The following is a 16,081-nucleotide window of genomic DNA, read 5'->3' as shown; positions in this document are numbered from 1 at the left end:
CTGTGAGGAATGTAATTCGATGAGAATGTGCGGACAGGTGGGATAAAAGCTGCAGATTCAGTAAATCACTTTTTGGCACCCAGTCTGGCTCAGAGAATGGTGGTCGTGCTCACTCAGAGAAATAATGACAAATACCACAGACTTCCAAAATAAAAGTCCTATTGTACATCAAATGTACCCAAATAGATTATTGGATTGTAACTGAGACAGTCATGTGTTCTACACTTGAATGGTCTCCATGGGTTTGATCATTTTGTTGTTCTAGCCTTCCCAGTGCATTTCAGATCCAGTTTAACAATCTATTATTTGTTTCTCAGAGCGTCGATGGTTTGGCACCGCCTTACCCGACAAACCGTTTGAAACCCTTCAGTTCTACCACAGCACTGAGGCACTGCTGCTCCTGGAGATTCAGAGATCCAGGTTTGAAAGCAGAGGCGATGGAGCCTTCTCAGGGGTGGCTGCTAAACTTAGCTTTTCACATTAGAGCTGCCCGAACTCTAAGTCACTATAAACAAAAAACAACTGCTCTCAGGTCTGTTAGAGCCGCACACCCCGGCTTTTATTATGCAGCCACAGTCTTTACTCGTAATTTGTAGTCTGTATTCAATGTTGATTTAGTGATTGTTTTATACAGTGTACATTTGGTATAAGTTGCAATGCAACTTGCAATAAAACTAACCTTTGACTTTAGAGTAAGGCCATCAGCGAGGGTCTGCTGCAGAAACACTTCAGTACTAAAAGCAGGTTAATCAGTAACTTTCAGGACATAACGAGCTCTCCAGCCGGAGCAGGTGAATCATGTGAAACGCTGCAGCTGGTCTGAACGTTTCTCAGGACTGTGTGATCTGCAGCAGAGCCAGACTGAGGCCGGATGCAGTAAAGCACTTCCTAACAGGGATGAAAACATCCACACATTCCTGATGTCGGATTATTTTTATTTCCAGACATGAAAAATGAGGTCAGCTCATCATCATCATCATCACCACATCGGTCGGTCGTTGTGTTCAATAAAATGACAAATGTGCACATTAAATGAATATTCTGCATGTTAATAAAGAATCTGAAACTACATTTCCCATGATGCACAGAACAGCCGACTAACCCTGCAGATAGAATCTGAGGGGGCGGAGCTTCAGGTCAGAAACTACAACAAAACGTCCTCACGCGCAGCTTCAGAGTGTTTTTACAGCGCCGGAGGATCTGCTGGACCAGCACGGCCCGGCCTGGCCCAGGTTCAGGGTCAGCGCGGCTGTCCCAGCAGGCCAGCTTTAGCCGCCAGAGCCTCGTTCTGCTGGATGTGATACTCCTGGAAACGCATGGAGATCCTCTGAGTCATCTTCAGGTACTTCTGCAGGCACGACTCGGAGCAGCTCGACTGAAACACAAACGGCTGTGAGGATTTTATCCAGATGTTCCTTCACCTACATGTTTCCGTCATCCAATCATCTTTTTTTACCTCCTCGGGCTTCACGTCTCTTGTGGTGAAGTCTCGGACGCAGTCCATGAAGCAGTTCTCCGTCACCTTGTTGTACGTCCCCAGAAACTCCTTAAACTGAACACAGGAAACAGACACGGCTCAGAAAACGGCTGCAGAGCAGCAACTCAGCAAAACAATCTGAGAGACGACCGAGAAGGATCCGAGGTTCAGGTCTGGGAAGAAATTTCCTCAAACAGGTTTTAACCTCCGTCCTCTCGCTGCTTCAGGCACGCTCAGTTTTAAAAATAAAAAAAAAATATGATTCAACTACAGGTGGAGCTCATAAGTAGAACCGTTAGTGCAATTTCTGGCATTAGATTTACATGTGTGCTGGAGAGCTGCTCCTTTTGTTCACTAAAGCACATTTGTGAAGGAATAAAAAAAAAAAAAAAAAAAAAGTCTACTGCTCTGAAAAAGTAAATGTTCAGCGAAGTGCAGCACAGAAGCTCCCGTTCATAAAACAGTATTACAAAGAATAGTGTATTTGTCATAAATAAGCCCTTCAATATTCTTTTTCAAAAACTTTTAACCATTTTGTTTTTTTATTTTCTTCTGTTTTCATTTCCTGAAGTTTCACCTTTTTCCATTCATTTACCTCCCTTTTTACGAACTTGCTTTTCATTTCAGATATTCATTTCTTAACTATAATTTTTCATAATGCCATATAATATTTTCTAGTTTCATTTGATTTATTTTTATTTAATTTATTTTCATTTATAAATGGTAAATGGCCTGTATTTGTATAGCGCTTTACACTACATTCAGTCATCCATCCATTCACACACTGGTGATAACAAGCTACATTGTAGCCACAGCTGCACTGGGGCGCACTGACAGAAGCGAAATGAACAAATTCCTTGATCAGGAAGGCTAGCTCTGTGGTCGGCATGAAGCTGGACACTCTGGTGACAGTGGCAAAGAAAAGGACACTAAAAAACAAAACAAAAAACTGCTGGACATTATGGACAATGCTGGGCATCCTCTGCACACGGCCATAAACAACCAGAAGAGTCTGTTCAGTGACAGGTTGCTTCTCCCAAAGACAAGCACCAACAGACTTAAAAACTCCTTTGTCCCACACGCCATCAAACTGTTTAACTCCTCTCTGGAGGACAAAGGAGGGGGGAACAACTAAGCTGTAGTGCCTCTTCACTTCACTGTGCAATACCTTTTGTGCAATACCTTTTGTTAATAGTCAGCGGTGCAATAGACCTCAATACTTGAAATGTGCAATTCACTTGTATTTTTTATTTGTATTCCTATTGTTGCGAGATCGATCAACTTTAGACCAGACAACAAACGACGGAGACTCCGGAAAAGTGCAATCAAACGATGAGTTTTATTATCACAGGAGAACAACCAACCATCAGCATACAGAATGTGTTGCTCTGACAAAAATACAATGGGTTTTGGTTTTATAGGATAAAATATCACACCTACGTCAATACAGTTCAAAAATACCTGGTGACAGACAGACAAAAGTTCAACTCGTACAAACAAGGGTTCATCACATATACTTTTAATAACTATAAACTGACATATAACTTCTCTTTTCTACATTACTTGCCTTTTAAGGTAATAACTTCAGGTCTTAGCATTTCTGAGAGCTAATAATGGACCCTCGTCATTAATCCTTAAGTAGAGTACTTTTGCAGCCAGTCTCAAACTGAAGTAGAAGACGCTTAGGCCTTCACTCAAACCTGCTACTAGATTAATATGTGTATTGTAAGCATGCATGCAATTAACCTGCTATGTTCTCATCTCCCCTCAGCATGTATCATCTGGACACTCTCACCAGTGAAGCTTAAAACCTTCTAGAATGGAACATCAACTCTTAACCAAGCACATTTATGCATTGTGTATAAAATGAACTCAACCTGTAAAAATAGAAAGGTCAATGTGATGACAGACATATTCAATGCAATTTTATAAACCCTGCAGGAAATATTACCGATAACTGATACTGTAAAACGTGTTATTAATATATTCTTCATAAGGCAGATTATATGGTAGCAATAAAAGAATCTCTGAATCCCAACACTATTTATACGAAGGGGATAAATAGGAATACAAATAAAAAATACAAGTGAATTGCACATTTCAAGTATTGAGGTCTATTGCATATATATATTATTCTGCTCACGCTCTGTAACTTCTGTCGGTGCTGTGCCGAGGGATTAATAAGGTTTTATCTTATCTTAAATACTTTATCTTTGAAGTTACTTTTATCATACGTTCTAATTTACGTGCTTAATTTTTTACTTTAAAAACATTTCATGATCCTATCTCTCAATTATACGGTTTCATTTATTTATTATTTATGTGCATTGCTTTTAGCTACTCTTTAAAGGAATTTTTCATTTCTAAATTAAAACTAATTACTTTCTTGTCCCCTCATGTATTGGTCCCAATAAGCTGGCACAGTGTTCTTGCATTGACGGTATTTGAGTTTGTTTTGATTGATTCTGTTTTTATCTATTTATTTTTACCTACGGGTCTGTCGCTCTCTCCTTTTTTGTCCCTCACAGGCCTCCTTGCTGTATATCTGTGAAGGTTCTCAGTCATCCAGGTCATCGTAGTCTAAGGAGTACTCATTCGAGAAGCTAACCCAGAACTGAAGAAGCTTCTCAGACGAGAGGTGAAATGTAGTGATGGGTAGATGAGGCCTCGTGAAGCGTTTCAGCACATTCCCCAAACTGTATCGACACTGCGTCGGCACAGTTTTGCTCCATACTGACACCTGCTGGACCTTAAATATCATTACAGGCAACTTACTTGAGACTCACAACAGACACTGATTCAATGACCTAGTCATACTTGTACACTGTAAGGTATTGTACTTTCCATGGAATCATTTTATATCTTCTATATTACAAATATTGTGAAATATATTATGAATGACATTATGTGAAAATTAAAATGAAAGTATTGTGAATGTAACATTACCCATTTAAATGTATTTGACTCAGAGTTTATTATAAATTTCTATTCAGAAAAATAGGTTTATCCAATGTTTTAGCATTCAGTCTATTGCGTTTTTTTGTTTTTGTTTTTTTTAAAACACACCATTTCCCCAGCTTTGGAAAACTCACAGGAACAGATACAGCTGGGGTAAACAAAAACTGTAAAGCCAGGTGGAAAAGGTTCTGATAAGACGTCTTCCTATTCCCTCAGTACGTTACACTCTCTCTCCACAATACTAAGGGGTTGGCAGTCCTTTATAATAAAATTCAGGACTGCCTGGTCCAGAGCAGTCTTCCTAGATGCTTGATTTGAAAATAATAAAACACATTAATTTAAAAAAAATGATGATAAAGATGTTTAGTGTCTATATAGGCCTACCAGTGTTCATTCTCGGTGTGTTTGTCTCCTCATTTTCATGTTTGGCTCTGTAATGCCTAAACACTGAGGATGTGCTTTTGTTTGTGTAAGAAAGCTCCGCAGAACAGATGCAACATTTATCCTGCATCAAATGAAATAAATAATTTAAACTTCAAGTCACATTGCTGTTTTTCCTGTTCTGATAGATTACACTGAAACAAAGACAGACAAACTTATTTGCAGTTAAAAGATCAAAATGATCCCACACAGCAGAAACATTTCTTTTTCTTTCGGGCTCCATTTTGATGTGTTTTGTTTTTTAGTCTTTGCGAGAGTAATTTTGTGTTTTTTGGTGGCGACTCATTCCGTTGGCAAATGCGGTACCTTTTAAACACGGTTTGGCGCGTTGGCAATGAGCGATACAGCAGCTGTATCGATCACGTGACTTTTTCTTAAAGCGACGCACGCACCGATACAGGCATCGCTAGCTTGATACATGCGTCGGTGTTGCTGGACCCATCACTATGGACCCTGGAGGCCACAGTAACCGGACTTTGTGCCTCTGAATTCTGAGCCTCTTTTTTCAGAGTCGACATGAAAACTCTTGGGGTCACTTACCTGTTTGATCTGGTCGAACTCGGACACCTGGACCGCCATGATTCGGACTCTGTGGGAGGGGAAACAGGGCGACAATTAGCAGTAATGCTAACACACCAGACTCCATTCATAAATCCTCCATTTTAGCTCACTTCGTGGTCCGCCTCTTTTAAAGCTCCTCCGGCGCTCACGTGTTATTCTTTCAATGTGACTTTACAGGTGTACCGTTCAGCTTAGGTTGGCTGGTTTAGTAACGCTTCAGATAGCAGAGGTTACCCGGGCTTTAGTGACATGATGAACAAACCTACCTGATAAAACAGCACTTTAAACGGACTGCTGCTGCTAACGGCTAGCCCGGTTAGCGCCGTGTTCCCGCCCTGTGATGAGGGTCCCTCTGTTCTCCTGGGGATGTTCTTCTTCAGCCTCCCAAGCAGCAGCGCTCAGTTTCCCTTTACAGCAGAAGGAGGACAGTTTTTATTCCACCTGAGCTCCGAGCTGCCTGAGGGGAACCTCCGAGTGACGGACTGAAGGACGCATGCGCACAGAGCAGCAGATCCTCTCCGATATTTTTGCGACTTTTCATCTAAATTAAAAAGAAAAAAACCACATGAGGCTTACATTAAGCTTAACATTCAGCTATTAATTAATAATTTTAAACTCAAAACACAAATAAAAATGTACATTTGAGAGAAAAATGTGACGAATGTTCAGGTCAGAAACCGAAACTTACCGAAGAGCAACAAAAGTTCTGTGACTGGTGTTCCGTCCTCCAAATATAATCGCATTAAACTAAATCTAAACTTCATCAGTAAGTCCTTCTATAAAGGCAAACCATCTTCAATCATAATTTCTCCTGAACCAGTCCAACTTTACAGGGTCGTTTCAAACACATTTCAGAAAAACATAGAGTTCTCGCAAGCAGTAAAATGCACTCTGACAAAGAAGCTGTTTTCACAACTGCAGCTTCCAGAACGAGTGAGACGAGTGTTTCAAGTATTTATGAATGAATTCGTTTGAATACATTTTTTCAGTCATTTTCGCACTCATTGATTTTTCTATGATAGAGGTGTACTGTCCAGTTTTCGGCTAATAAATAAAATTTTAATTTGCTGTGTTTACTTTGTTTCTCAATACCGTTTGTTCTTCTTCGTGTTTTGATTTTGAAGCGGAGTTTTTTCAGCATCCTGTCTGGAGCGGAAGCCGGAAGTTCGGTTGTTTGTTGTCAGCAACAGTTGCTGTGTTTGAACATTTTCTTTTTTCTGTCGAACTTTCTGTGGGGGTTTTTCCTGGCGTCTCGTTGGGGTGTAAATTATTTTAACTCTCTCCTCGCCCCCCGCGACGCTGACCGCCGCCTTCCTTTACCCGGCCAGCGGCGGGTTTTAGAGCCGGAGCGGGAAGTCTGGACGAAGTTAGCTTCCATGCTAACAGTGCAGCTTTAAATAAGCTTTATTAACACTGTAGGTAAACAGCGTCATGTCTTCTCCGGCTGCACTCAGTCCGGATCAGTCCTCCTGCAGCTCAGACACCGGGGACGTTTTAATCCGCTCCACACGAGTCCTCCACCCGGACCGGACCGGTCCCGGAGGCGGACTGGGACCCGGATCCGTCCAGATAACCGTCCGAAAACTGCGGGACTTTCGTCCTCCTACTCTGACCGAACTGAGACAGAATAAGCAGCGGCGGCGGAGTCCCAGACAGAACCCGGATATCGCTGCTTCACATCGGTCAGCAGCGTACTTAAAGCCCCGTAAGATCTCCGGAGGAGGAGACGGAAAACTCGCTGAGGCGATGGACACAGGTGGGGGGGTAATATAATACCTGGCAGATGTGTTCATTATTTTAAAACGTGCCCAGACTGAAGGTGTGTCCGTGCATCAGGGTGTGGGGGAGTTTGTGAGGGTCATGGAAGAAATCCAGAAACTTTGGATAAAGTCATAGCTGCTCACGTGACTCACAGCTGCGTGGAGCTGTGCCGTTCACTTTAGCTCAGGGTGAGGTTTAAAAGCCAGCAGCACAGAGAAACACTGAGGTAGGAGTAGGGTTAGTTCACTAAAACTAGCTGTGTCGGCACATTTCAGTTCACTAAAGTAAAAATTCTTAGTTGTAGTCTTTTAAATAACAATTAAAAACTCAAACTGAAATGAACGTGGAAAATAAAATAGGATAAAAATATAGTGTAAATCTTTGTTGGTTTGAAATAATTCTGGGACATCGTGACTGACGAGATTTTAATGGACATCTTTGAGGCTGAGGATCGCTGTTCAGTGTCATAGATCGTGCCTGTGACACACACCCTCTATACAGCAATACAGGTCACAATAACGTTCAAAAACAAAACTAATAACTCTGCTACACCTAAAGCCATTAAACCAGACGGTCCTTTAAAAGCAGTGAAGATCGCATTTCAGCCAACAATCAGCAGCCTCGCGTTACAGATACGTCTCTAGACGTTAGACCAGGGGCCTGTTCTTCGTACCTCGCTAAGTAAGTTAGCTGGATTAGATTGTTGACGATTTCGCGTGATCTTGGATCGTTCGGTTCCCCGAAGCTCATCCGGGACTTGCTGTCATAGCAACAGAGCCGTAAGCGTAAACCTGCTCGGGAGCAGGTTTACTTTATGTAAACAGGATTAGATCGCGGCCACGCAGGTATGTCCGCTTCATTTATACGAAAGCAACAGCGATAAATAAATAACATCAATGTAACTAAAGATAATGCAGCACTTGATCCTTTTATTGATGTCACACAGATACATACAGGTCATTTCCTAAAAAAGGGAAATGTACTATTAACATTCTATTACATGTATGTGATTATTACAGATGTAATTCATATTTCAGAGTAGTAATTGTAAATTACTTCGTGTAATCAAGATGAGAGACCACGGCTATAAAAGCCAAGGTGGATTTGGGAAGCCTGTCGCAGCCATGTCCTGTCCGTTTACGCGAGCAACCCATTGCGGAAGGTGCAAGATTGATAAGGAGAGTCCTCAGAATTCAGCGTATATTGCGGGACAGACAGGATCCTTTAGCTCAGCGCGACAGTGTGCTCATTGAGAGATATCGATTTTCCCGTGAGGATATTATTTACTTAACCAACTTGTTGACGAGGGGGTGCAGGACCACCACCTGTCTTTTTTTGCTCTGCCCTTTTCTTGGTTGCTGTTATAAACAAACAAACAGATTATTTCAGGGTCTCTTTCCAAGAGACGAAAAGCAATATAAGTGATAAATATTACCATTCTGTAGAATATTCTTATATTTCACTTTTACTTGTTCCCATGTTCTAGTGGGTCCTGTTGTGGCTCTAATGTGAAAGAGGATATAATATAACAATATAATATAGTGTAATATAATAAATCTACCCTACCGCCTACTGGTGTTGGCCAGAGGGGCCGATGGCGCGATATGGCAGCCTGGCTTCTGTCAGTCTGCCCCAGGGCAGCTGTGGCTACAACCGTAGCTGCCTCCACCAGTGTGTGAATGTGAGAGTGACTGAATAGTGGCATTGTAAAGCGCTTTGGGTGCCTTGAAAAGCGCTATATAAATCCAATCCATTATTATTATTATTATTATTATTATTATTATTAAATTACTTACGAGTTTAATTTGTCAGCAACTTTCTGCCAGCCCTCTCTCCTTGCTTTTGCAGCCTTTGCAGTGTTCCCTTGCGTTCTGATTAAACTCTGAAACTCCTGAAATCCCTCACTCAGGAGTTCTTGCTCTGCTGCCGAAAAATACCGAGCCGAGCGCGCTCCTTCGACATTTTCGCCGACCAATCAGAGGGTTGCCGATCAATGTTTCTACTATCGATGCGTAGCCCCTTTTATGACACCCAGTGATGTCACATTACTGCGTCCAGCTGTACTAATCGTCAACAGCAGGTGTGTTCGGGGAACCGGATTAGCGAGCTCACGGTTAGCGCGATGATTTGATCTTGGATGTGTCATTTGATCTTGGATGTAGTAAGCGACGTACGAAGAACGGGCCCCAGGGCTTTATGTATCCTCGTGCGCGCGCTTAACTTGGGGTTAAAGCAACTCCACGTTGACTGAACTAATTGTTATCAGCCTTTCTGAAACCGAATATTCCGAGTTGGACAGTTCGGGGTTACTCAACCTTGAGTATCGTTTTTCACTCTGTTTTCTAAACCGGCTTCCTGAAATAGGGCCCAGGGGTCCGTTCTTCGTACCTCGCTAAGTAAGTTAGCTGGATTTGATTGTTGACGATTTCGCTGATCTTGGATCGTTCGGTTCTCCGAAGCTCATCCGGGACTTGCTGTCATAGCAACAGAGCCGTAAGCGTAAACCTGCTCGGGAGCAGGCTTACTTTATGTAAACAGGATTAGATCGCGGCCACTCAGGTATGTCCGCTTCATTTATACGAAAGCAACAGCGATATTCCACCACTGTTTCACCATAAATAAATATTATCAATATAACTAAAGATAATGCAGTATTTGATTCTTTTATTGATTCCATACAGATACATACTAGAGATGGACCGATCCGATATTACGTATCGGTATCGGTCCGATACTGACCTAAATTACTGGATCGGATATCGGAGAAAAATAAAAAATGTAATCCGATCCATTAAATATCACGAAAGCACCTCACAAAACTTGCAACACGCCGTAACTCACCTCAGAACGTTAGCACGTCGGAGCAGTATGCATCACGTGATAGAGCGGCTGTGGCATGCCGGACCTGTCCTGGTCTGGATAGCATTTGGAGCTTCGCTAGCAACCCGGCATTTCATCTCCGACAAAGTTATCCTGAGAGAAGTAAAGCAAGTGTGTAAGTCCATCTCTGAATGTTTGTAAAGCATTCCTGCGTTAAGCTTAACAAGCGACTGCCTCTCCGGCTGCTACTTCAATCGTGAAACTGCTTAATGATCAGCTGATCGGCTTTTCTGTCGGGAGTCCGTCTGTCTTGTTTGTTTTTGGCCCACTTTGCACCAGAAAGAGGAAACCAGCGGCTGAACAACAGCAGCACGTTTAAGCTTGATAAGCTGTTGTAAGAATTTATTTAATATTACTTTCTACTCGAGGATCTTTTTCTACGTAGCTGACGCTGGTAACTGTGCAGGGGCGGATCTAGCAAAGTTTAGCCAGGGGGGCCGATAGGGCATTAACAGGGAAAAGGGGGCACAAAGACATACTTTTCTTTCTTATTCTCATTTAAAATGTCTAGCTTTTAATAAATAATTATCTGACACCCAAAGTTTTAATTTGATGTAAAATGAATAGAAGTCAATTACTGTATATAGTAACTATTAAGTCTAATATATATACCCTAGTAAGCTATAGTACTTTTTACTTTGGGAAGGTACCATCTGTGCAGTCTGCAATTTTGTTGAAGAAAGATGTTGAATCTATTTAATATTTCTTGAAAAATAATTGATTTCTGTGCATTTTTTTCACACTGCATCAAATTAAGGTTGATTACGTCGATTAAGCATCATGAGGTGGAGCGTGAGGGGTGGTTCCCTATTTTTTATTTATTTATTTTTGTTGTTGCTGGGAGTTGGAACCCTATTAGTTAGGTTGCTTAATATTTACGCTAAGTACTCTTTAAAATACCAGAATAGGGAGGATGGTGTAGGTTTAAGTTTATTAGATTGATCAGTATTGCTGAACTATGAAATATTTTTTTGTATACAGGTATAACAGAATAGCTTTAGTGTAGTTGTTGTTTTAAACTTGAGTATGAACTTATACAAAATGCAGCAAGATATTTAAAAAACAGTTTTGTTGATTAAAAAACACTATATCGGATTCATATCGGTATTGGCAGATATCCAAATTTATGATATCGGTATCGGAGATAAAAAAGTGGTATCGTGCCATCTCTAATACATACAGGTCATTTCCTAAAAAAAGGGAAATGTACTATTAATCATTCTATTTCATGTATTTGATTGTTTCAGATGTAATTCATATTTTAGAGTAGTAATAGTAAATTACTTCGTGTAATCAAGCTGAGAGACCACGGCTATAAAAGCGAAGGTGGATTTGGGAAGTCTGTCGCAGCCATGTCCTGTCCGTATACGCGAGCCACCCATTGCGGAAGGTGCAAGATTGATAAGGAGAGTTTTCAGAATTCAGCGTATATTGCGGGATAGACAGGATCCTTTAGCTCAGCGCGACAGTGTGCTCATAGAGAGATATCGATTTTCCCGTGAGGGTATTATTTACTTAACCAACTTGTTGAAGAGGGGGTGCAGGACCACCACCTGTCTTTTTTTGCTCTGCCCTTTTCTTGGTTGCTGTTATAAACAAACAAACAAACAGATTATTTCAGGGTCTCTTTTCAAGAGACTAAAAGCAATATAAGTGATAAATATTACCATTCTGTGGAATATTCTTATATTTCACTTTACTTGTTCCCATGTTCTAGTGGGTCCTGTCGTGGCTCTAATGTGAAAGAGGATATAATGTAATATAATAAATTTACCCTACCGCCTACTGGTGTTGGCCAGAGGGGCCGATGGCGCGATATGGCAGCCTCGCTTCTGTCAGTCTGTCCCAGGGCAGCTGTGGCTACAACCGTAGCTGCCTCCACCAGTGTGTGAATGTGAGAGTGAATGAATAGTGGCATTGTAAAGCGCTTTGGGTGCCTTGAAAAGCGCTATATAAATCCACTCCATTATTATTATTATTATTATTAAATTACTTATGAGTTTGATTTGTCAGCAACTTTCTGCCAGCCCTCTCTCCTTGCTTTTGCAGCCTTTGCAGTGTTCCCTTGCGTTTTAATTAAACTCTGAAACTCCTGAAATCCCTCACTCAAGAGTTCTTGCTCTGCTGCCGAAAAATACTGAGCGCGCTCCTTCGACATTTTCGCCGACCAATCAGAGGGTTGCCGATCAATGTTTCTACTATCGATGCGTAGCCCCTGTTAAGCCACCCAGTGATCTCACATTACTTCATCCAGCTGTACTAATCATCAACAACAGGTGTGTTCGGAGAACCGGAATAGCGAGCTCAAAGTTGGCGCGATGATTTGATCTTGGATGTGTCATTTGATCTTGGATGTAGTAAGCGAGGTACGAAGAACGGACCCCAGGGGTGGGCAATCTCAGTCCACGAGGGCCGGTGTCCCTGCAGGTTTTAGATGTGTCCTCGAACCAACACAGCTGATTTAAATGGCTAAATTAGCTCCTCAACATGTCCTGAAGTTCTCCAGAGGCCTGGTAACGAACTAATCATGTGATTCAGGTGTGTTGACCCAAGGTGAGATCTAAAACCTGCAGGGACACCGGCCCTCGTGGACTGAGATTGTCCACCCCTGCGTTAGACAGAATTTCTTCACACATGATCGTAAAAAGATCAAAATTCATATTTTTTGTATTTTAGTTTGACTCGGTGTGAGAGTGAGCCTCCGAGACTCTCACACTTCTCACCATAATTAATCAATTCGAGTCGTAAAACGTTCTGTGTTTATCTTTAATCATCACAATACTGACTCCACCTCTGCTTGCATCATCAGGTGACGACGTCCTTACGTCACGGTTTGCATCTGGGGGTCGAGGAGTCGTGCTGGCGGCTTTGAAGCAGCGGTGAGTGAAACGTGTTTCCTCAGACATGCTACAGGTTGCTCATAAAAACACATCTCATCTTATCTGTGATGCTCAGCTCTCACAGCGCCCCCCGCAGGAGGGAGGTCAAAGTTCACTTCTTGGACCCGATGCCGCTCCACTCTGCGGGAAACCCCCCGGACGCCCCTGCTCTGAGCTCCCGGGATGCAGCGAAGGATGCTGGGGTCCAGATGGAGACGCCGCTGTCCTCTGGTGACCTGGGAGATGCCAGTAGCACTGCCGCCGCCGCTGCCACTGCAGCTTTGGCAGCTGCTGCTCCTCTCTTCAAGGTGAGTACAGCTGATAGATCGATTCAGCCCGTACACATGTTTATTTCTGCTTTTTCCACATGTGAGTCTCTGGGACTGACTCACTGCTGCCTCTGCTGGACATCAGAGGAACTGCAGCTAATGTTTAGCACCTCTGTTTGTGTTTGTTTACAGGCTCAGTCTGATATGGAGGCTCGAGTGGCTCAGCTGGCTGACGGCATCCAGAAGCTGCTGCAAGCTGACAGGTAAACTGTGTGCACCTGTCGCCTCGTTATGCTGAAAACAAAAACAATAAGAGAAAAATAATTCTGTTATAAAAAGTCACTTTAAATGAAGTGGAGATGTGACATCACTGTGACATCACCGTGTCATCAGGGAGGGTGGGGACAGAGGGCGGAGCATGAGCCAGCAGACACTGCAGCACCTGGAGATGCTGCAGTGCCAGCAGGTGCAGCTGCAGGTGAGTACAGGAACACCTTTAATGATGTCACCGTGCTGAACAATAGCAGCAGGGCGTGTCAGACGTGTTATCCAATCAAAGAAAATGTAAAACCTGGGAATTGTAGGAATAAAGATGCGACGCCTCCTGCGTCTCTTTCTAAACTTTCATTGGCACTTCTCTCCTCCAATCAGAGCCAGCTGCTGGAATCAGCCCTCAGGATAGCGAGCGGCCATGCTTCAGACCCGCCGACGCACCTGCAGGTCACACACCTGGATGCTGCAGGTAAGCACACAGCAGTTTGTGTTGGTCAGCATGAGGTGCGTCCTGTGAGTCCTGACATCAGCTCAGTGGGTCAGCCTGGAGCTTACACATATCGGTACAGGGGAGGTCACAGGAAGGTGGAGTTTGCAGTGTGCTACTACTCAGAAACATGGACAGGTGTACCAACAGCAGAGCAGTTTGCATGTTTGTGCTGTGTACTGTTCCGACCCACACATGACATTTTGAATTATTTAGCAAACAATAGATTATAAATATCAACCTGTTTGTCTGCCTGATAAACACCTGAAACATAATTGTTTCAAAAACCCTGTAAAAAAATAAAATCATTTTCTTTTTTCATCCAGTAACTGAAAAATCTTCCAATATTTTTTTCATTTTATGGCTGATTTAAAAACACATTGTTTGGACTTAAAGTGCAGAAATACAGAGAATTTTTTGAGGTCTTAAAATGATAAAAATGTTATTTGTTTGTGTATAACAAACAATGATAAACAAATAACTAAGTTTTGGACTGTCAGTCCCGAGGTGTAATGAGGAACGTGAACCAGCAGGTGGCAGCTGTGTGTGTGTGTGTGTGTGTGTGTGTGTGTGTGTGTGTCAGTACTGCAGGCAATCCGGTTGTTCAGTGATGACGCGACGAATCCTACTTCGGGGTCTAAAGTAGTCTGCGTTTAACCTAATTTTAAACATTACTATAATCATGTTTTATGTTACATAAAATTGATTAGTGGATCACTTAACAAAAAGGCTATGAAAACTAGTACTATTTGTAGTAATTACAAATTATTTGAATGTTTGAAATTCTTTGTATTGCACCCCCTGGCATATGTTAATTTTGTTCTGATTGTATACATGTTCTGTATACTGTTTCTTAATAAAGTTTAATATTTAAAAAAAAAAAAAAAGTAGTCTGCGTTTAATATGGCTTTTGTGTTGTTAACATGTTTAATGTTATGTATTTTCTTCTATTTAATCTCAAAAAGCTCCTAAAACAGTCAGTAATCACTGTTGACCTCCCTCGGCTTTTATTACCACTAATCATTTATTTAAGCTCAGTTTTTAAAACCTTAAGATGTAGCTACAGCCCAGCCCATGCAGCAGTATATGAATGACTAACCTCGTATTGTGGATGGATTATCTCAGTTGTTCTCCTGGCTGAAGTTTGGTCCTTTTACAGCATCCTGCCATGCGATTACATTTGTTCCTGACCACCGAGAACACTCACGTTAACTTTTATCGAGTGGAAAAAAAAGTTAGCTTGTTTATATTATGCTAACATAGCTGTGTCGCTAGCGGTCATGTAGCACATCATTATATACCAGCTAGCCCAGCAGTAACCTTACAAACGTCACTGCTGTCTAGTTTTCTGTCTTCATTTATGCTGGAAGTGATAGCAGAGCTGTACGTTTTAATTTTTTTCTAAAACCCCGCAGTCAGGACATGCTATATTATATTTAGATAGAAGCTAGCAGGGAGTTAGCTCGTTAGCTTCTAACTCCGTTAAATGTCAGAAATTCCGTTTTCATGGATGCCTGGATGTTAAACTCAATTGTTACACCTGGTAGAGCAGAACGCTGATCATTTTATTAAAGATGAAAGACTTTAGACAGTTTTTCAACTCTCAGTAATGTCATAGTGATCGTTTGATATACGGACCTGCAGCGGAGTTTAGACCCAGACACGGCTAGTGACGTCAGACTGAACAATCGGATGGAGACAGTTGTCATGGTAACCAGAGTGTTTGTAGATGCTGAATTTAGATGTGTGTGTGTGTGTGTGTGTGTGTGTGTGTGTGTGTGTGTGTGTGTGTGTGCACATCTGTCGAGGCAAATATCGCAGAATTCATGTCTGAAATTCTGAAATATGCTTTCAACATCTTCATGAGATCCACCTGGAAAATCCTTGTACACCTTTCCAGGCTTTCCAGGCCTGGAAAACATTGAAATTTCATGGATGATTAACCTCCGTCTCTGATTTGTCTTCTTCTTCACTTCAGCAGCAAACAGCCTCGGCGCCCAGCCACCGAGCTCCTTGCCAAATGTAGCTGTCCCTCCTGCCCCAGTTACCATGGAAACGCATCGCCTTGACCAATGGGCAGATCAAACCAGGTGAA

The 16,081-nt window shown here is 42.1% G+C and overlaps 2 protein-coding genes and 1 long non-coding RNA gene across 7 annotated transcripts in view; 2 read left to right on the top strand and 1 right to left on the bottom strand.

The window, feature by feature from the left end:
- Positions 1 to 910: 910 nt before the first annotated feature.
- timm9 (translocase of inner mitochondrial membrane 9 homolog) lies at positions 911 to 6,263 on the bottom strand. Its single transcript, XM_080870065.1, has 5 exons — positions 6,126 to 6,263; positions 5,704 to 5,978; positions 5,417 to 5,465; positions 1,457 to 1,552; positions 911 to 1,375 (listed from the first exon to the last, which is right to left on the bottom strand). Exons 3-5 carry the CDS (start codon positions 5,453 to 5,455, stop codon positions 1,241 to 1,243), a joined length of 270 nt encoding a protein of 89 aa, XP_080726191.1. The 5' UTR covers positions 5,456 to 5,465; positions 5,704 to 5,978; positions 6,126 to 6,263; the 3' UTR covers positions 911 to 1,240.
- On the top strand, positions 1,538 to 5,468 carry LOC308388983. Its single transcript, XR_013970198.1, has 2 exons — positions 1,538 to 1,674; positions 4,006 to 5,468. It is a non-coding gene; the product is annotated as an uncharacterized lncRNA (long non-coding RNA).
- A 212-nt stretch (positions 6,264 to 6,475) lies between the features above and the next one.
- The window catches only part of kiaa0586 (KIAA0586 ortholog), a 33,138-nt gene continuing 23,532 nt past the window's right edge, over positions 6,476 to 16,081 (top strand). For 4 of the 5 annotated variants that reach the window (XM_080870053.1, XM_080870054.1, XM_080870055.1 and 1 more), the window contains exons 1-7: positions 6,476 to 7,193; positions 12,888 to 12,957; positions 13,034 to 13,265; positions 13,419 to 13,489; positions 13,620 to 13,704; positions 13,878 to 13,968; positions 15,965 to 16,076. In XM_080870053.1, coding sequence (XP_080726179.1) covers positions 6,869 to 7,193; positions 12,888 to 12,957; positions 13,034 to 13,265; positions 13,419 to 13,489; positions 13,620 to 13,704; positions 13,878 to 13,968; positions 15,965 to 16,076 — 986 coding nt within the window. In that variant the 5' untranslated portion in view covers positions 6,476 to 6,868. The remainder of the gene's footprint in view (positions 7,194 to 12,887; positions 12,958 to 13,033; positions 13,266 to 13,418; positions 13,490 to 13,619; positions 13,705 to 13,877; positions 13,969 to 15,964; positions 16,077 to 16,081) is intronic. The other variant, XM_080870056.1, reaches the window with a different exon arrangement.

This window comes from Rhamphochromis sp. 'chilingali' (assembly GCF_963969265.1).
Source record: "Rhamphochromis sp. 'chilingali' genome assembly, chromosome: 21".
NCBI classification, from domain to species: Eukaryota; Metazoa; Chordata; class Actinopteri; order Cichliformes; family Cichlidae; genus Rhamphochromis; species Rhamphochromis sp. 'chilingali'.
Note: the sequence above shows the minus strand (reverse complement) of the source record. Positions and strands in the feature narration are given on the sequence as shown.